We start from the raw sequence: 21,645 nt of genomic DNA, 5'->3' as shown, positions 1-21,645 counted from the left end.
CAAACATTAGAGTATCTGCAAAAAACGAAAAAAAAAACAGATTAAAGCATTTCTGATGAGTGTCGTGATGAACAGTATCAAATACAATGGAACAAGGGGCCCAAGAATATGCTTTGAATAAATTCAGAATTTGTTTATATTTGTTTTGTTTTTATTGTTTTGAAATAGTTAATTCCACTCATAATTGCACTTACCTGGTGTGAAAATACAAATACAGTGAAAAATGGTTATCGTTTTCAAAGTAGATATATTTATCATATTGAGAATTAAAAATAACTATTTAACACACACGTGATGGACATTACTTTCCATTATCAAAGTATACTCATATTACTGGTTTTTATTAGATTACCTAATAATACTTCAAATGTAAGTGTTGGACATATTTTTGTCTGTTCTGCTTTTCAGTAATATAAATACCTTACTGGAGGACGGTATTTTGTCTGATTATATATGGAACAAATAGTGTGAAAGTAAATGTAATAAAAACAGCTTTTATTTTTTCCCTAGTCATAAATGGAATCGTAAATAGAATGATAATTCTTGAATTTGTTACCTGCATTGTTGATGTATCTGTCAATGTAAAATGATTATTTTAAACTGTTTGTGAGAGATTAATGAAATTACAGCCTTCAGTATATGTGGAAGACTGGTGTCAGTTGATCACAATTAAAACAGTAAGGGATTTAACAGGTACAAGAACATATCAATGAAATGTCGTTACTGAAGCAATACATGACAAAATGTGGATTGAGCAACAGACTGTAAAACAAAATATTGACTCTGTGTGTTCCATCTCTGTAAGGGATGATTATTTCTTACTCATGCAAGATTGTTATATTACATGGTTACAGGGAGGTAACTATAGTTTAGATAGCAAGTCTTCACTTCCTTGTTGAAAGAGCTCAACATATATACCTATACACATAATGTAAACACAATATACATGTAAACAGATGCTGTTTTATTTATAACATCGAGGGTGCGAAACATTGTGGTGCAAACAGTGCTGGGGGCGAAACGACTTGGTGCGAACTGGGTTGGGAGCAAAACATTAGGATACCGGGGTCCAAGTGCCTTTACGGTCACCTGAGTTACAATGCTAGTCAATTCGACCCATTTCTGGCCTCGCCCTTCAGCTCCTTGGGATCAGACAAGATCAACATGTGCATATCTCACCTGTCGGTTTATAGAAATAATTCTAACAAAGTTTAACTTTTTTTCTAAAAGAAAATAAACAAATTTTGCTCAATATTGTAATTTCCCAATATAGTAATATCTTAAATAGTAAATTTACCCATTCCCCAAGAGGAAATGTGAGACCTTATGGTCATGAAACTCACAATTTTGGTGAAGACACTTCCATCCATGAAGAGTATTTGGTTCTACTTCACCTGGGTATTGAGAAGGTTTTTAAATTTCCAGTCAATTTGATCCATTTTTGGCTCATCAGTCCCTGGGGGTTGTGGACCAATACAATTTGCAATTTTGATGCACATTTAACCATTGAAGGTTTTGTAAAATTTCATTGAAATTGATATAAGAGTTTTCCAGAAGAAGTCGAAAATGTTTAAAGGACTGTAACACTACACAAACCCCCGAGTGTACCTAGAGCAGTAATACCAGACAAATCTCCCAGTGTACCTACGGCAGTAACACCAGACAAATCTCCCAGTATACCTAGAGCAGTAACACCAGAAAAATCTCCTCGTGTACCTAGAGCAGTAATACCAGACAAATCTCCCAGTGTACCTAGAGCAGTAATACCAGACAAATCTCCCAGTGTACCTAGGGCAGTAACACCAGAAAAATCTCCTCGTGTACCTACGGCAGTAACACCGGACAAATCTCCCAGTGTACCTAGAGCAGTAACACCAGACAAATCTCCCAGTGTACCTAGAGCAGTAACACCAGACAAATCTCCCAGTGTACCTAGAGCAGTAACACCAGACAAATCTCCCAGTGTACCTAGAGCAGTAACACCAGACAAATCTCCCAGTGTACCTAGGGCAGTAACACCAGACAAATCTCCCAGTGTACCTAGAGCAGTAACACCAGACAAATCTCCCAGTGTACCTAGAGCAGTAACATCAAACAAATCTCCTCGTGTACCTAGAGCAGTAACACCAGACAAATCTCCCAGTGTACCTAGAGCAGTAACACCAGACAAATCTCCCAGTATACCTAGGGGAGTAACACCAGACAAATCTCCTCGTGTACCTAGAGCAGTAACACCAGACAAATCCCCCAGTGTACCTAGGGCAGTAACACCAGACAAATCTCCCAGTGTACCTAGAGCAGTAACACCAGACAAATCTCCAAATGTACCTAGAGCAGTAACACCAGACAAATCTCCCAGTGTACCTAGAGCAGTAATACCAGACAAATCTCCCAGTATACCTAGGGGAGTAACACCAGACAAATCTCCCAGTGTACCTAGAGCAGTAACACCAGACAAATCTCCCAGTGTACCTCGGGCAGTAACACCAGACAAATCTCCCAGTGTACCTAGAGCAGTAACACCAGACAAATCTCCCAGTGTACCTAGGGCAGTAACACCAGACAAATCTCCCAGTGTACCTAGAGCAACAACGCCAGGCAAATCTCCCAGTGTACCTAGGGCAGTAACACCAGACAAATCTCCCAGTGAACCTACGGCAGTAACACCAGACAAATCTCCCAGTGTACCTAGGGCAGTAACACCAGACAAATCTCCCAGTGTACCTAGGGCAGTAACACCAGACAAATCTCCCAGTGTACCTAGGGCAGTAACACCAGACAAATCTCCCAGTGTACCTAGGGCAGTAACACCAGACAAATCTCCCAGTGTACCTAGAGCAGTAACACCAGACAAATCTCCAAATGTATCTAGGGCAGTAACACCAGACAAATCTCCCAGTGTACCTAGAGCAGTAACACCAGACAAATCTCCAAGTGTATCTAGGGCAGTAACACCAGACAAATCTCCCAGTGTACCTAGGGCAGTAACACCAGACAAATCTCCCAGTGTATCTAGGGCAGTAACACCAGACAAATCTCCAAATGTATCTAGGGCAGTAACACCAGACAAATCTCCCAGTGTACCTAAAGCAGTAACACCAGACAAATCTCCAAATGTATCTAGGGCAGTAACATCAGACAAATCTCCAAATGTATCTAGGGCAGTAAAAAATAACAAATACAACATTTGAAATTTTGTTGTTTATGTTTATACATCAATTACAATGTCAGGTTTTTTTCTTACATACATGGCTAAAATGATATGTACAATGAAAACCACATTGGCAATTCAGTTGTGAATTTTTACAATGTTTGTTTTTTTACAAATTGGTAACATAGGCTATTAAATAAACATATCAACAACACACATTTAACATAAAAACAGGAACCATTTTAAAAGAAATTGCACAAAAATGTTAGTATTGATCACCTTTCAAAAATAATTCTGAAAAAGTTAGAAATATATGGGTCTTAACTATGATTCAAATAAATAATTGTACATAGAAGCACTTTACCATATAACACTGAATAGGAAGATTTATTCCAGGAACATTAACATGTTTATTGTTCTTAACTTATGCTGGGTTTCCAACAAAATCATATTTGGATATAATGGATGAAATTTTGTCTCAGAAAACAAAATAATACTTGTGATTCAGAATCACTTAATGTGTAAATGTCTAAATGATGAATTATTATCTTCGTTGCTTTAACTGGTAAGTGAAATATGGGTTTCAATTCAGGTGTGTGGAAATACCACTTTATTTGTCAAAATATTTAAAAATACTGCTTCGTTACATATAAATGATTCCAGTGTTAAAACTCAACATACATGGAGATAACATCACTAATATACTGTTGAAACATACACAATTGTTCACAAAAACTGCTACAAAAGTTAACCTAGTGATTAAGTTCCCATGTATAAAAAAAAAACTATACCAAAACTTTTACCACCATTTATCTTTCACCATTATCATACAGCATGATGGGGGTGAACTTAACAAAACAGCAAAAGTTTCACTGTAAAATATCAAATAATGTCTTCTTCTAATGAAACTAGAGTTATTTCTTAATTTTATTCCTGTCCCTATTTCATTTTCAAAAATAACAGAAAAAGAAATTTGCTGAACATTGTCATTATCATTTTATTTGTAATCATATTGCAGATTATCTGGAGACTTAACACAATTGTTTTAAACATAATTGTTTTATGTTGAGAAATGTTTGTAATATACCTACAGACTGGAATTAGTTAGTGAAAACATCAACATGGCCTATACAAGGCGAATCATTAAATGAGACCTTGAGGATATTGAACAGTGTTTTCAGTATTAGCATGTATATTTCAAAAGTATGGGTATATTTTGGAATCTTTCATTTGAGATCTCATCACAAGTGAAGACACCAAATTATTACCAACATGAGTGAAACAGATGTTATTGAAAACATGATAACGTATTTTGTTAATTACCTTTTCTATTTGTTTTAGATTTCCTGATTGGTAAATTTTATTTCATGAAATGTGGTCTCTGCTAGCATTGGTGGAAATCTTCAGATACTGGTAAGCTATTTTTTTTCATTGCATATTTGATATTGAACAATATTTCACAGGTGAAAATGTAATCATAGGCCTTTTTCTTATCACAGAACAAAGAATCCTGATTCCCCGGTAAACAATAAAAATGATGATAACAAGTAAACCAACTTAAAATCACTCCTGTCACATAGAACAATGACAGAATTTATTGTTGTTTTTTTCCTCACTCACCCTTAAATTGTAAATGTCCTTTATGATATAGGAGGGATCTTTAAATCTAAAATGCACAAAAGGCTGTATCATTTGATTATTTTTAATATATGTTCTGTGACCTACTCCTGTTCTAAATTCTGCCTGGCTCTTTATCTTTTTATATTGCTTTCATTATCCTTCAAGTGTCTGCTTTGAGCCAGGAAAGCACAATGCCTATGTTAAGGTTTGTGATTTCTGCGAAGGCCCTGTCCCTCTACATTAATGGTGTTGTATCATTTATAATACAGCAATAAATTCCTTAAACCTTGAGAAAATCCATTCCAAATACAAACCCAAATAAGAGTATACATCTATCAATATTCTTTCAACTGTTTGACTGGACAATAAGTCCAACAAAGGAAAAAAAAATTGACAATGAACAGATGACAAAAACTGTTTCATGGCTAAGCAAAATTGATGCTATGAGCCAAGTGAACTAACAAAACATTTTCTGAACTGAGAGATCTAGATCAACAGTAGGTGGCATAACAATGGGAAAAAAGCAGAGAACAAGATATGAGAATTAATGTCAAAAGAAAGAAGGACTACCAACAAAGACAAGCCTTAAAATTGTTGTTGTTCATATAACAAAAACTATTTCAATTTGTTATTCATAATAGAAGTTAACCTGAAAGACACTATTTGAACTCACATCTGATTGTGAACTTAAGCAATTTTAAAGCATATCTTACAAATCCTTCATGAATCCATTAATTATTTCATTCTTCACCCCTCCCCAACATAACATCGTTATGTGGTACTCATGCGTGACAGTAACACCCCCCTCCCAAACATTACATCCTCATTATCTTACATGCATGACAACACCATAAAAAATACCAGACATGTTAAAACCTAAAGACCAGACATCAGAACTCAGTTCTCGTTACATACTATAAAACAACCCTGACATTTCCCTTCAGCAAGACAATTCCTACATTTCACATACACATGATGATTAAAGAACACATCATTGCAGGGAAATTTCTCTCCAAATGGTAACAAGAATTTGGCAGGAACTGTTTAGAACGTGTTCTTTTTAGTTTTACTGGAATCTGTTACCATAGAAACTCTTGTAGATTTTTACCGACATAATTTCATCAGGTCAAGAGTCAATAATATCAAATCTCATTATAAGGAGATTCTAATTTTTGATGAAGATTTTCCATTTTTTAGAGAAAAAATTACAATAACACTTTACGGAACAAAGCAATATTACATGTATGACTGTTTCCTTGATAAGGAGCACTGAGAACTGACAAAAGATTTATTTAAAACATCATCCATAAATGAAATCTTTCCTTGTAAAACTAAAAAAAATACAATTGTGAACTGTTTATGCTTCGACATCACCAAACATACAAGATGTTATACATGATATTATCTTCACACATACATTATGTATACTGACCTAACAATATTACTTTATGATTGAGTGAAACATCAGACAACACATAATGCTAAACTGGTAATACTTGTAATTTAGATTTATAAAAAAAAAGGATGAATTCGATTAGGAACAGATTCTAAAACATTTGTAAACCAAAATGTTTTCTCACTGAACACAGCCCACACTAGTGCATAAATCAATGATGCGTGGTTTCAACCTCACATGATCAAAAAATTATTCTTATCACACAGACAAAATGAAGTAGAACTACCGCCAAATTGTCAACCTTGTGTAATTCAAATACCAGGAGTTTCAAAATCTCCGACCAAAAGTATAATCAGTGAAAGAAGAAAACATTGGTCAGAAAAGCATTCACTCTAAACAAATTTGATCAGGTCACCATGAAATTGATAACTAATCTACGTTGATATGAACAACACCTGAATTTTAATTCATGAATATTTTTTAGTGATCTGATTGTGCAACATTTTCACCTCACCCAGATATAATGAACATGCTGTTATAAAGTTAACTTTTAATGCAAACCAGAACTGCATTTCTTGACTTGTATTTAGATGGAGAAGAAATGATTATATTATTTCATGTAACTCTCAGAAGAACCTCTACCACATGATTCTTAAAACTAATACAAGAACAAATGGAAAGATGGCACTTACCATGTATGTAGGACAAAAATACTCATGAATTCTTTTTAATCAAATTTTGACATGTAATTAGATTAAAAATAGATCACAGTTTTGTTTGGGAATTACCTGCAGCTTTACAGCTGATTTAGTTTTAACTTTATACCACACCAACTACACTCTACAACCGCCTGGCCAGCAGGAAACGCTGCAATCCTATTAGAATTACAGGACAATTTCATGGGAGTATTTCACGAAAGTTGTTGTTCTATGGTTTTTGACATGTACAGAAAAATACTCGGCCGAAACGTCTACATAGAAAAAGGAAAGCATGCATTCTGTTGGGTTGAGTGCTAATTTCAACAACATTTTTTTCAGAATTGGTATTAACAAATGGTGGAGACAGACTATAAAGCACTACAACTATAACACGGGTGCCAACAGGTATGCATTGGTCCGCACAAATTGATCCAACACAATCCAGTGATAATCTGCACATATTGCTTACATAATTTAAATAAAATTTTTTTTTTTGAGCAAGCCTGTATTAATAAAGACATTCAGAATTGCATATGCATACAGACATTCTAAAAAGATACACCGAATGGTACAGAGAGACAATGTTGATAAAGAGGTAATGTTGCAATACGAAACATACAACAAGGTATCCTTAATATCATCTGTATTACATTATCACCCTGCAGTTCTTTATACGCCACAAATCCCTGCATGAACTATAGCTAAACAGATATCACCGTACAAACTAGCAGGCATGGCCTTTTAACACTGAATGATTAATACAATCTGCTACTGGAATGTTCTTTCCTTTACCTGCTTCTTCTTAACCATCATGGCTTTCTCCCAAAACATAGTTAATACATCAACAATTTTGACTCTCAATCCTGTTGGCCCACATCTGTCAACAATGTGACAGACATTCCATCGGAATTCCACACATGACAACAAATAATTATCTAAACCGGCAACCATCATTGCCATAGGTTGGTAGAGAGGGTCTGTCCACTGTTGTTAGGGGCACCCCAATTTAACCCCCCTGTACTTGACATTGGCTGTCCCATCATGTTTCCACTACCCACTCTCATTGCTGACATCTGCTGCTGCATCTAGAAACATCAACAACAGACCATTTAGTTGTAAACATAACAATCTTAAATTTAAGTACATATAAATATATTTGACTAAAATTTTGAACAGGCTACTACAAGCTGATGCTGTAAACTTACGCCATAGAATACCATGTATCCAGTTCCTAAACACTGATCAATATATGTGCAAGAACTTTGGAAATAAAGATTTATTTATAGCGACCCTTTTTTGCATAACTGACAAATCTATTCTAAATTATGGAAAGTTTGAGGCATGTCACAACCTCAACTAGTACAAATAAACAATTACAGAGCTTTCTTGCATCAGTTTAAGCAAATGTTCACATTTTTGCCTCAAAGTCATGAAATGCAAATCATCAAATTGACACTTTGAGTTACAATACGGGGAAATGCTGGGAAGGCTACCTGCTGGTACTGCATCTGCTGCTGTATCTGTTGTGGCTGTTGACCATACATGCCCATATTGCCCTGAGGCATGCCTGTCATCCCCATATTACCCTGCTGAGGTATTCCCATCATCCCTGAATACATGTTAGGCTGCTGCTGTTGCTGCTGTAAAAGAACCATGGGATGTTTGGAAATTATAAAACATTTCAAGTTTGATACAAGTTATATGTATGATAACACTTGGTGTTGATGAATTGGGCAAGAAAAATGGCTTCATTTCAACAATTTGTCAAACCAAAAGGTGGAGCTGAACATTCATTCGTTATTTTTACACCTGCCTGAGAGTTACCATATGTAACCCTACCTGAGAGTTACAATTTGTACCTCTTCCCGAGAGTTTACCATATGTAACCCTACATGATAGTTGTCATTTGTACCCCTATCTGGTATTTGTCATCTGTACCCCTGCCTGAGAGGTGTCATCTGTACCCCTGCCTGAGAGGTGTCATCTGTACCCCTGCCTGAGAGGTGTCATCTGTACCCCTGCCTGAGAGGTGTCATCTGTACCCCTGCCTGAGAGGTGTCATCTGTACCCCTGCCTGAGAGGTGTTAAGACATACCTGAGGCATTGCCATCATCCCTTGTGGTTGTTGTTGGTACATCATGCCTGTTGTCTGGGCTGGTACGACCCCTGGCATTCCATACATTCCAGGGTTAGCATTCTGGGGCATGTACATCCCACCTGGGTAGACAATGACAAATGTATTAAAACAATTTCTCACAGAACAAGCACTCTGAAGAATTACAAAAATAAAAGTCAATTGTAAAACAGAAGTTAAAGCATCCCAATTCAGAATACGGCACTCTGTTTGACCATGCATACAAAGTCTGATATAGATCATAAGATATTTTACAGCAATATGCTCCAGTGGTACAGAAAGGCATACACAAAAAGAGGGAAGGTGAATACCACCCATACCACTACCACTTTCAATCTTAAAAATTATGTCTGAAAGAAAATCGTTACACAATGAAAAAAAAAAATGACAGAAACAGCTAACACATGAAATAGTTTACCTTATGCCAAAACAAAATATCTTAAGTTACTTTATCAAGATATGGCATGGTGAGAGAGATTATTTCCCAGTACACGATATATCTACATACACCAAAAATGCATGCTTAGCTGTTGAATCCACCAAAATACCAGGAGTGTCAACATGAAATATATTTGAAAGAACACAAAAAGGTGCGAAACATAAGCAGGCTTTACATATCACTGGAGGCAAGGCAAAGCTGAGCTTCAGTTTGAACTGGTTATATGTATTGAAGGTACAGAGATATAAAAAATAACTTAAAAATTTCATTTCAACTGGACTGGCTCGACCTATATCAATCCTCCAGGATAACTCAAAATCTTTAATGTAAACAAACAATGTCATTTCAAATACATTGGCTCGATCAATATCAATCCTCTCCAGGGAAACTTAATATTTGTTTACATACAAAATGATATCTACATGTATAACTTTATGTCAATCATCTTCCAAAAGTATATGTACCTACTAGTCCTGAGTTAATGAAAATCACCAACAGTTGTAGTATATCTATATACTGAAAAGAGAAGGTGTCTTTATATACGACTGTAAAGGGACACAATTCGTTTTTGACATTACGTCAGGTTTTATCCTATCTATTTTAGGATCAATCTTGGTTAAAGATGAACATTTTAGGATCAATCCTGGTTACAGCTGAACATTTTAGGATCAATCCTGGTTACAGCTGAACATTTTAGGATCAGGTAAGACTGTACCTAAGAAGATCCTAATTATATACATTGTAGGATCAATTCTAGTTATAGCTGTACATCATACAATCCTAGTTATAGTTGTACATCATAGGATCCTAGTCAGAGCTTTACATCATAGGGTCCTAGTTACAGCAGTACATCATAGGACCCTAGTTACAGCTGTATATCATAGGACCCTAGTTACAACTGCACATCATAGGATCCTAGTTACAGCTGTACATCAAAGGACCTAGTTACAGCTGTAAATCATAGGATCCTAGTTACAGTTGTACATCAAAGGACCTAGTTACAGCTGTACATCATAAGGTCCTAGTTACAGCTGTACATCAAAGGACCTAGTTACAGCTGTAAATCATAGGATCCTAGTTACTGTTGTACATCAAAGGACCTAGTTACAGCTGTACATCATATGATCCTAGTTATAGCTGTACATCATAGGATCCTAGTTATAGCTGTACATCATAGGATCCTAGTTACAGCTGTACATCATGAGGCCCTAGTTACAGCTGTACATCATAGGACCCTAGTTATAGCTGTACATCACAGGATCCTAGTTCCAGCTGTACATCATAAGGCCCTAGTTATAGCTGTACATCATAGGATCCTAGTTATAGCTGTACATCATAGGATCCTAGTTATAGCTGTACATCATAGGATCCTAGTTACAGCTGTACATCATGAGGCCCTAGTTACAGCTGTACATCATGAGGCCCTAGTTACAGCTGTACATCATAGGATCCTAGTTACAGCTGTACATCATAGGACCCTAGTTACAGCTGTACATCATAAGGCCCTTGTTATAGCTGTACATCATAGGATCCCAGTTATAACTGTACATCATAAGGTCCTAGTTATAGCTGTACATCATAGGATCCTAGTTATAGCTGTACATCATAGGATCCCAGTTATAACTGTACATCATAAGGTCCTAGTTACAGCTGTACATGTTAGGATCAATCATTTGTTGGAAGCAGAAAGATGTAAGTAAGCCCACAGAGCAACAATGATGTTGATTGCATCCAATCTAATAAGACAGTATCATCCAGGTTAGAAGGATCAGAGCAGATTCTTCAGTAATGATTTACTTATTACCAAAAAATATAGTGGGCCTCAAAATTTGAGCAGTTTCACAGGAAAATCATCAGAGCAGAATTCCAATATCTTAGTTCCAAGAATCACTGGATGTCGATAATGAAGTTAAATCTATTTCTATCAATCAATCACTATATTTTTCCATTTTCAACACTCTGTTAAAATATATCAATAAGAGATTACCATTTTTCTTATATTTTACTAAAAATTCATTCCTTGGATACCTTATTACAGTTTGAGTTCTGTTGATTGCTAAAATTCACTATATATCTTTTTTTTTACAGAATTTTGGCCCTGAAATAATAATACTTGTGTTTAAAACTAGCTAGCCTTTTCATGTAATGATACTCAGTTTTAATTTTAAATTAAATTTTTTTTCTTTTTAAACTCCAACTTGATCACATGATCACATGGGCAAAACCAAGAGTTGATAATGTTGCAATATCTAAGATAATTGAAATGAGGAAAAAATAAAGAGACATGCTGATAAAAAGATGGATGATTATAGGTCAAATGCGGTACCTGTTTCATACTGGTTGGGAATGCCAACCTCAGTTTGGGGTACATAAAAGTAGGAGGTACCACCAGCTGAAACCAGATCATACAAAATACTGTTTATGAGATCAAACTTCTCAACAAGCAATTAAGTTTTCTCCAATGACAAATTCTACAAGGATACCAATTCACAAGTTGTTATACCTGTTAGACACAGTCATATTAATATTAACCACCAAATACATGCTGCCAACCAATATCACAGACCTGCATACCAGGAAGTAGATAATTAGGATATATAATGGGCCATCCTGGCTGTCAGATCTCTATCAAACAATATCAAAACTGATATATTCATTTTAAAAACTGATGTTTATCAAAAATCTCTGTTGTCTTTGCAAACAACAAGCATACTGTTCTGAATATTGGGCTCTGTCTTATACAAGTGTTCACTCCTCTTGACTGCAGTCCTTTCTAAGAATTATCAAAAACCAACCCCAACCCCCAAACTCCTACCCAAGGGCAGCAAACTCCTGCTCACCTGGTACACCAAACTGTTGTGGTTGTTGTTGCTGCTGCTGCTGTTGAGGCATCCCTGATGGACCAAACAAAGCCATGATTGAATCCTTGGTGGTTTTCTCTGGAACCTTCTCAGCTGAATTATTCGGCTCCTCAAATAAGTTTGGTTCTACATTTCCATTCTGTAATCACGTATGATATAAAGGTGTCAGAAGGAAGCTGTCCTCATAAGATTAAGTTTTTCATTATCTTTGATCTTAAAAACTTTTCATCAGATTAACATCGATGAAATTATGGACTAAAATTCGAAATTATCATAAATGTTACAAGGAGAAAATTCAATTAAAGCAAACAAGGAGAGCAATGTCTTGCAAATCAATCAGTTCCTCGATCTCCCATTATTACTCAATACAACGGTATAGCGGCAGAATAGGGGAAAACAAAGGGGAGATAAGTTATAGATTTACTCTAATTACTATAACAGGACTCTTACTGGCTAGCGACCTCTAAATCATACTTTTTAAATTATCCTGTAATGTTCTTTAATATCTTATAAACATTTATTTTCAACAAAATGCATTGTACTTGATTTGTAATGAAACAACATACAAAAATAATTAGTACCTTTCAAATTTGAAATTTAAAGAAACCATAGCATGACAGGAATATTGTTTTTATTGATCACTAAGTGGTCAATAAATATTTCTATCTGTGTCATACTTCTACCTATAGAACAACATATCTGTTTTCTCTGTTCAGAATATATACTCCACCAGAAAGTCACTTGTACTAATCATAGGTGATTGGACTAACCTCACAAAGGACGATATCAAAACAAAATCTCCAGAATTTACTCAGTAATGATGAGGCAAAATGGCACATTAGCCACAGTCTACTGTTTTCTTTTTATTTAGACCAACCTTGGTATCACAAAACCCTTTATGACAAGGCATCTTAGCCTTAAGTGTGCATGCCACACAAATGCAATAGATACATAAATGATAAAAACGAAACCATGCCACCTGGTGATATATTGCCATTTTAAGTGAAGTTCGTAAATGTATTTAGCTATATAAGTAATTTACTTGTGAATTTGAGGTCTGCATAATAATTATGTGTGACATGTACCTGTTGTGGGGGCTGACTAGAGGATACTGCAGGAACGCTTTGTTGACTAGGTGCACCCATGAAATCATTCAAGTCTCCTAAAAGGTCTGCATTCTGGCTGTTGGGCTGTTTACTCGGGGACATTTCTGTTAAAATGAAAATGTTATATTGAATCATTTAAGTAGTTCCAAGAAAGTTATGGAGGATGTTGAAACATGACTACTTATCTTAAATGTATAAAGCAGTGTTATTGATAAAAAGCAAAAAAAGTGAAAGGAATTAGAGATGTCAATCCTTATCTTTTTGACATTTTTGAAATTTTAACTTCATGTATTAATATACATACATTGGATATTTATAACTTCTACTATGCAGCATTAGAAATCAAATAAATTAGATAAAGTAACCATGAAGTAGTGTGCTATAGAATATAACACTGAGTACAACACATGCTAACACTTTCCAGTCTAAAAATCCCAGCACTTTTCTACAACAGACTTCTTTTCAAGTACTATTCAATAATTTCCCTAGTTTATATATGACTCAGAAATGACTATTTTCAAGTACTATTCAACAATTTTCCTGGTTTGTATATGACTCAGAAATCTATCTGTGAAAGACTTTAATACAACTCAGCCATGGCTCTCCAAATCCAACATCACACCTGTGGCCCTGAAATTGTTTCCATGTAATGGCTTACCAAATCCCACATTACATTTGTGACTCTGAAATGACTTACTTAAGCACACATTACAACTGTGGCTATGCATTTACTGATCAGATGGCACAAATCATTCTCAAATCTCTGCTGTTATGAACCTAACCCAGAGAGTACTGTAATCACTGCTCCATTCCCATTCTTTGACGACCACAACCTTCCATGATCTATCTTATCTCAAAGAGATCCTTGGAGATCTATTCTGACTTACCTAAACCAAGGAGATCCTGCGAACTCTTGGCAGGCTGTGGTTTGTTTTCAACCTTTTTTGAAGGTGGAGATTTTTCTTCATTTTTTGGCTTGGCAACATTACCAACAGCTTCCTTAGTGCTAGCTTTAGGGACCTGCAAACACAAGATTTTATTAACTGGTACCAATAGATAGCAATATGGCCAATCAGCATTTTTACAGTATTTTCCTTTCAGTGGAAAGTTGTTCTAAACAAGAGGTCACATAGCAACATATTAAGTCCATATAGTAACTGTAAGGCACATATCAAGCCATTGATACATTATCAACAGGGCTCTCGATCTGCCAGATTTGGGGCCGATATTCGGTCCCATTCCCAATGCAAAAAAGTATCTTTTTTCCAAAATTTAGACCCGAAGTTTTCCCAATTCTAAGGAAAGCACCATTATTTTTCCCAATTCTAAGGGCCCCTGGCCCCAGTCCCAAAATGGGGTGTGAGAGCCCTGATCAATAAATACAACATACTGGACATACTGTGTTTCACCGCATGATTCACTTATTAAGAATTGATAACAACTGTATGTACTGTGGCAGTGTTACAGGTTTTAAATATAGATACATATAACATTAGTAACACTATTGATGGTAAATTCACATTATCAACATTTGTTTTCACAAAATGCTTGTTTCAAGAGTGTAATACCACTAAAGTATAAACTCCAGTTCTGCTTTAAAGTAGTTCATTAAAATTACCTCTTACATACACAACAAACATTATCATAAATTAAGCTACATGAACTCTTTAACACAAGGGTACCCTCATGAGCCTTTACATTGCAAAGTTACAAGATTTTTTATCTAGTATATGTAGGAATGCAAAATATCTAAATACAATAACTTTTTAAATACAGGTTTAACACTGAAGTATTTGAACAATGCTGTAATGATATAAGAAATTGGACAGCATCTCTAGTATATGATATCATAGATAATGGTGCCATCATTCAAGTATCAATCAGTCAGACTGGTGCTTCTACATCAAGACCAGAAGATTTGCAAAAGCAGGCAAATAAGAAGGGAAAGATTGACTACATTTGCATTACACTAACATTTATTTCAATCCAATTCATGTGAGAGGAAAACCAACCTGATAACAACAAAAGAGTGTGGAATTTGTTAGAATAACTCCATCAAAATACAACTTTTTTCTCATTTAATCGATTCCTGTAACCTATATAATTCACCTGCATGAGTGACATTACGACAAACTTGTGAAATCTATACAAAATAGTAGTATCATCTACATGTCAAGGTAGCATAAACGTGTATCTTGGTTCTTACCGAACTCAGTTGAATTCCAGAGCTTTTTGCTCTAGCTTTCCTTTTGTCTGCCTTGTCCTCTAGCTCCAACTGCCATAAGAAAAAGAAAGCAGACATGTACAATACAATATGTGGGTAACCCATAAACAAAAGTTCTGTTCCGAAAGGCTACACATCAATGACCCTGATAATCTCACCCAAAACAGTACAGAAATGGATAGAATCTATACAAATCTTAAGGTTTGCTTTTACATACATACATTTCTGTACCGTAATTACACTACTTGATCTATCTGTTAAACTTTTCAGAAGAGTAAGTATATGAAATATCATTGGGCACTGACATGCATTACTTTGTGTATGAATTAATATTAACAAACATAAGAAAATGTTATGACAAATTATGCATCCAAGAAATCTTAATTTATTGACTGGACTTTTGTTTGTCACAATGGAAGACAGGATCTTAATTCAATGAAGTTTGGATTTTAGACAAAATAAAATGTTAAATAATTACTTGTATAGTTTATCATCTTTATACCTAAATGACTATTAAAGACACTGCACATGAAAATTGATCAGGTATGTAGAACACTACATGATAACTTTCAGAACTGCCCGGTAGTTTTAATTCGTTTGATCAGAGGTTACAAACAATGTCATAAGATGATGTGAACAACCAACACCTTGTACACAATATACAATAACGAAGTGTAAACCCCCAACACCTTGTTCACAATAAACAATAACTAATTATGTATGTTGTTCATACTAGACTGAACCAACACCTTTATCCATTTCAGGTCCATCACCACACATATCCTACAAGACATGTATTACATGACACCTGTCATCAAGCTACAAGTCACATGTATCACTGCTGTTATCTACCACAATCTTACACCGTTAATTATATTAAATATAATAAACATGCTAATAAATAAACAAACAAATATTGACTTGACCTAAAAATAGTGTTTCATCACCATGGATTGAACATTTCCTTGTAAAAAATATCTGTAAGCATTTTTTTAGGGTAAACAATGTAATTTACATATATGAAATATTTTGATTATTAAAATGAACCGTTAAGCCAATAAAAAGTGAATGATAATATGAAAATGAGTTTTGTCCTAGAATCAAGATATGAAGTTGTACATGTACAGTCACATAGGCAGAAAGCATGTCCTAACTACAACAACCTTAACCATGGTGTTACTACAGGAAAATCTAGAGAATCTGTATCATTTTTGTTAATATATTATATATCCATCATTTCGGTTTTTTTAGAAAACAATTATGGGTATGTTAGTTAAAATATTTCTCTAAGGAATTGGTATAATCATCACTTGTTAAAAAAAACAGAATTTTGAGTTGTTTTAGTATAATATCAATCACAGAAACACATCAACATCTTATAGCGTTGACAGTCTTTACTAGGCATTGATGTTAATGCTTCCAGAATTAAAACAATTATTACAAATACTATTAGTGTCAATGTGAACATATGTATCAATTTAATTAAACACTGTATATAAACACATTAAGATGTGTCCGAGTCATACTCAACATACAACACCTCTGCTGTATTGAACAGATAGTGAATGTGTTCATTTAATTTATAAAGTTTCATATAAATTTGTGTTGTATTATAAGTTTGTCTTAGATTTAATTATGTGACTATTTACTAATACATGTACTAAGTGAAATTAGGCACTGTGTGTTAATACATTTAGTATGTGCATGAGCAATGAAAAATAGTATATAAATCAGTTGAGACAGACTTATCAGCAGCTCTTCAAAGCACACATCAATGTAGCAGGACATAAGACTAAATCTACCCTTTACCATGCCGCTTACCGAGTCATTTTTCAGCTGTTGGGAAAAGCTATTATTAGTTGGTTGAATCAAGAAATAGATATCACACCAGTCACCATATAAAAAAAACTAACTTAAATTTATAAGGCTGTCATATACATGTACGCAGCAAACTATTGGTTTGTCGGTTACTCGTTGTAGTTAATTCAAAGCATATTAACAGCAGGAAAAACAAAAAGTTGCTCTTATCGAAGATTTAAATTTTCCTTCATCTCTCAGACACATTAAACAAAAAAGCATGAGCACTACAAGCAGTAGATAATATATTTGCCTACTTCATGTGTGTCAGATTTTCAGCTTGTTACCATTATGATACTAATGAAAGTTTGGCTCCGATATAAGAAGTAGAAGTTACAGTTTCAAAAATGTGCTGCTTTATTTTGCCACCTTCATCGTGCAAAGACTAAAGTCGCGAGTCACTGACCTTTACAATGACTTGTAACCTTGACATTTACCTGGTTTTTACTAGTATGATATTTAATTATTTGAAATATGGAAATCTCAATCCAGAAACTGAAGATAAACTTAACTATGTCATCATCAGTGAAAAATTTTGTAGCTGTACATATATCTTCCCTGACCTGACATTCAACCAGGATGCAAGGACTGATGTCAGCAATTATATTGAGATTCTATGGCTGTGATTTTGTCATCTCATGATCAGATACATGTACATAAATGCATTTCAGGAATATTTCTCTTCACGTTTCATGAAATTTTGCTGATCATCAAAAAGTCAGTAACTAATACCTGAACAAGTCGAAATTGAAAATATCTGTCGTTATTCATAATTGTTTAGCTTTGAAGCTTGACTTTGCATGTACTACAGATAGAGTGGAAGTTTAATTGCAAACTTCTGTTACAAACAACCTCTTTGTTTATCTCCTGTTACTGAGTTAGAGCCAATAATAACACCTGACTAATAATGAGGTTACAGAGTAAACATGCTACGAAGAAACAAAATATACATATTAAACTATATTGTATACCATGTGTTAAAAGCTTGTTCATTTTAAGAAAGTGATTGAACAAAAATGGAATGATGAACACAGATATAAAAACTAAATATGTAAAAATCAAAGAAACAGCTTTTGCAATCACATCAAATAACCATCTACACAAATACTAATTAACAACAACAGACTTCACACTACCCTAATTCAACTATCTGATGCAGTATAGGGTAACTGTGCTTACCTCCTTAGGTATAGATGGTTTGGGTGGAACCCACTCTCTAGCAATATACTTTTTCTGTTCATATTTGGCTCGTATGAAGGATTCTAGAGACCGTCTAACAACTGTTAAGGTAAACTCATGTAAACAACAATCACAAATGGTGTAGTATACAAGATCCACACAAAAGAAACTCATTTGACATCAGATTTTCGTAAACATATCTGACTTTTTTCTACATACACTTCAGTCAATCTTTTTTTTTCTTTTTATTATTCTACAAATAATTCCTCAATATATTTAAAAACTAAGATTTCAGATGTTGAATCTACATCTAAACATGAATCCTTTTATAGTTAACTATAACTTATACAACTTTGTAACCAGTCATATCATATCTATAACCATGTGGTAATAAACTGCTGAAGGATACGAATCTGTCTGTGGTCGCCTAAATCCATCTGGAACATTAGCTTCATACACTGCTCGTGCTCTGCTGTTTCCCATCTCCATCATCATCTGAAGAAGTAACATGGAAATCTAAACGGTCATAACTAAAACAAAGCCTACAGCTAACATATGTTTTATTTACCAGGCAGATGGTATTCATTTTTTGTTATCCACAACAATATTATATTTCCAATTGAGTAACCATAAACATTTAAACATATTATTATTCAACATGTGTGATTGCACATGATTTTGACCAATACTACCATACTATATAATGGTGTCTCATAGTTAAGGTACATAATGTGCACTGAAGAGTAAGCTATTGTATTGAACACAAAGATAAAAAAACAAGAATAGCAGAAACATTGCACTGAATGTACATACAGATACTAATTCTATCAAGATAAACAAACCATGCTCATAACAAATAGTGACTATATCCTGTATGACAATACATACAAGTAGTGAAGTGGCCACAGATATGAATTTGTATAATATGTATAAATATACATTGCAGTATATCTAGTTCAACTTACAGCTACTTGTTCTGTGGTCCATGCATCCAAGTTCACTGACTTAACTTTCGATATGTGAACTCCTAAATTTCTGTGTATTCCAGCACAACGAATACACAGAAATATCCCAAGGTTCCATGATGCCCATCGTGGTCCTGAAAAAACCAGGTTAATCAGTATCAAGTATAGATAAGAATGAAAAGAGTATGTAACTCTTATATATGTACATCTACCCTATGGATGGACAAAGTATATGATGCATGCTGGAGTGATTACGTGATGACACAGGACTCTCGATCTGCAGATTTGGGGCCGAATACAATGCAAAATAGTATCTTTTTTCCCAATTTAGACCCAAAGTTTTCCCAATTCTAAGGAAAACACCATTATTTTTCCCAATTCTAAGGCCCCCGGGTCCCAGTCCCAAAATGGGGTGTGAGAGCCCTGTGACTAAACACGAGATAATTGTGAATATATTATCTACGTTAAGGAAACTGATGTAGTTCAAGCACAAACAGGGTCGGAGGATATTTCTAATGAACCCCTCATGTTATAGCTTTGGTGCCATCAACTACTCCAAGAGCAGAAGTTATAAGAGAATGAGAAGTTGCCTCAGGAAATATAGGCTCTGAGTTGTGGTTGTATTCTGGAGGAAAGTCTTGTGAAGGAGGGAGTAGAAGTTGAGAGTTCAAGTCACCTTACTAGTATCTGCTTGTAAAAATTTCCCTTCCACAACATATGCCTTGAGAGCAAGGGGTTACTTGTTCAGTGAGTATGTGAGTATATTTTTCATTACTCACTTTCTTTAACACTTTAAATTAAAGATTCACAGGAAAGTTGGATTGCCTATCTCTTATCAAAACATAAACCAATGTTCCACGGTATTTCTAAGCCATATCTGAAATATATATATACATTTTCAATCTTATTTACTGAAATCTTTTAAAAGTACAAATATTTGGTATGTTTTAATTCCTTCTTATAAGCGGATAATTGGGACTTCCGTTTTTCGATCATATGTTATGCTTAGACTGACAAAGCAGGACCTGTGACTGTGTCAACTATGAAAATCGATGTCATATGTTGACTGATTTCGATTAACGCCAGTCTCATGAAAACCAAACTGGGAAAATAAATATATCAACTTAATCATGAACTATTCATATCCACCAAACAATATAATTAGTCACTATTCAAAAATAGCGATGTAGACAAAGACGCCAGTTGAATTGACAGTGGTTAGGGGTGGTTACCTGTGTAACATGTACACAGATACTAGATAAGGCCGGTAGGAACTCACCTTTCGCATCACAATCTACACAATATTTATTATCTTCATCTTTCAGAAGACCTGAAAGAACTGCTTGGAACTTCTCTTGTTGAGCCTTAAGTCTTTCTTTTTCAGCTCGAGATGACATTTCCGACTTTTTCCTTGGTCACTCCTCCGAAATGACAACCGGATGAACGTACTTGTTCAAGGTAGACAACTCCTGACGCGGATTAATTGCGGCCACGCACACACCGGTTTATTCATCCTTTTTCTGCAGCTTAATTCCTATTTCAAACTTCAAATTTTATTATTTTGTCGCCGATAAAAATTTGCTTAACACGATTTCTGCGAATAATGGATGATAAATTATATTATCACCAAGAACTATATTTTTGTGGATGGATACATTATTTTTCGTACTTCCTGCTGTAGTAGAAGGTAGCACAACACCGTTTTGTGATATATATATATAATTACATACAGTATTGATGTTGTCATCAGAGAGGTACATCTTTTGTAGATGGATATCTTTATCTGATGACATCTTGAAACTATTTACTTTAGGTTCTAGTCCTATCAATACAAGCAATTATATATTTGAGCAGATACGTATATGTGTTATATACGTCTCTGATTTGAGTCATCAAAGCTAAAACGAATATAAATAGCAAAAGAATGACACGCAGATGTCACACAATACGTTCGGTGTTCAGTAGGGACACGAATGTCAGATTTTATCGTAATTTTCCCAATACTGAAACACCAT

General features: G+C 34.8%; 2 protein-coding genes across 3 annotated transcripts; one reads left to right on the top strand and one right to left on the bottom strand.

Annotated features, from left to right (window-relative positions):
- Window positions 1-1,326: 1,326 nt before the first annotated feature.
- Window positions 1,327-4,501, top strand: LOC132552138 (uncharacterized). The gene is made up of 3 exons (XM_060216278.1): window positions 1,327-1,409; window positions 1,577-3,164; window positions 4,493-4,501. The coding sequence occupies exons 1-3, from the start codon at window positions 1,327-1,329 to the stop codon at window positions 4,499-4,501; spliced, it is 1,680 nt and encodes a 559-aa protein (XP_060072261.1).
- LOC132552172 (stromal membrane-associated protein 1-like) lies at window positions 3,187-21,067 on the bottom strand. Of its 2 annotated transcripts, XM_060216316.1 has the most exons (12): window positions 20,910-21,067; window positions 19,631-19,764; window positions 19,075-19,160; window positions 18,666-18,759; window positions 15,612-15,680; window positions 14,293-14,425; window positions 13,385-13,509; window positions 12,279-12,438; window positions 11,765-11,830; window positions 8,961-9,082; window positions 8,359-8,505; window positions 3,187-7,950 (listed from the first exon to the last, which is right to left on the bottom strand). In XM_060216316.1, the coding sequence occupies exons 1-12, from the start codon at window positions 21,025-21,027 to the stop codon at window positions 7,816-7,818; spliced, it is 1,389 nt and encodes a 462-aa protein (XP_060072299.1). In that variant the 5' UTR covers window positions 21,028-21,067; the 3' UTR covers window positions 3,187-7,815. The 2 variants fall into 2 exon arrangements, with proteins under 2 accessions (XP_060072299.1, XP_060072300.1); XM_060216317.1 differs by lacking the exon at window positions 11,765-11,830.
- Between the last annotated feature and the right edge of the window lie 578 nt (window positions 21,068-21,645).

The sequence above is a fragment of the Ylistrum balloti genome, unplaced genomic scaffold (assembly GCF_031769215.1).
Source record: "Ylistrum balloti isolate Yb309-2 unplaced genomic scaffold, AGI_CSIRO_Ybal_v1 Utg370240, whole genome shotgun sequence".
Lineage (NCBI taxonomy): Eukaryota > Metazoa > Mollusca > Bivalvia > Pectinida > Pectinidae > Ylistrum > Ylistrum balloti.
The sequence above is the reverse complement of the archived record's forward strand: the minus strand, read 5'-3'. Positions and strand labels throughout refer to the sequence as shown.

Bases quoted from the DNA above. Each gene is read 5' to 3' on its own strand.
- LOC132552138 (XM_060216278.1), top strand. From the start codon at position 1,327: ATGGTCATGAAACTCACAATTTTGGTGAAGACACTTCCATCCATGAAG. The intron at 1,410-1,576 runs GTTTTTAAATTT...AAATGTTTAAAG, and splicing joins TTCACCTGGGTATTGAGAAG to GACTGTAACACTACACAAAC.
- LOC132552172 (XM_060216316.1), bottom strand. From the start codon at position 21,027: ATGTCATCTCGAGCTGAAAAAGAAAGACTTAAGGCTCAACAAGAGAAG. The intron at 14,426-15,611 runs GTAAGAACCAAG...TTGTGTTTGCAG, and splicing joins CTGGAATTCAACTGAGTTCG to GTCCCTAAAGCTAGCACTAA. The intron at 13,510-14,292 runs GTAAGTCAGAAT...TCATTTTAACAG, and splicing joins GCAGGATCTCCTTGGTTTAG to AAATGTCCCCGAGTAAACAG.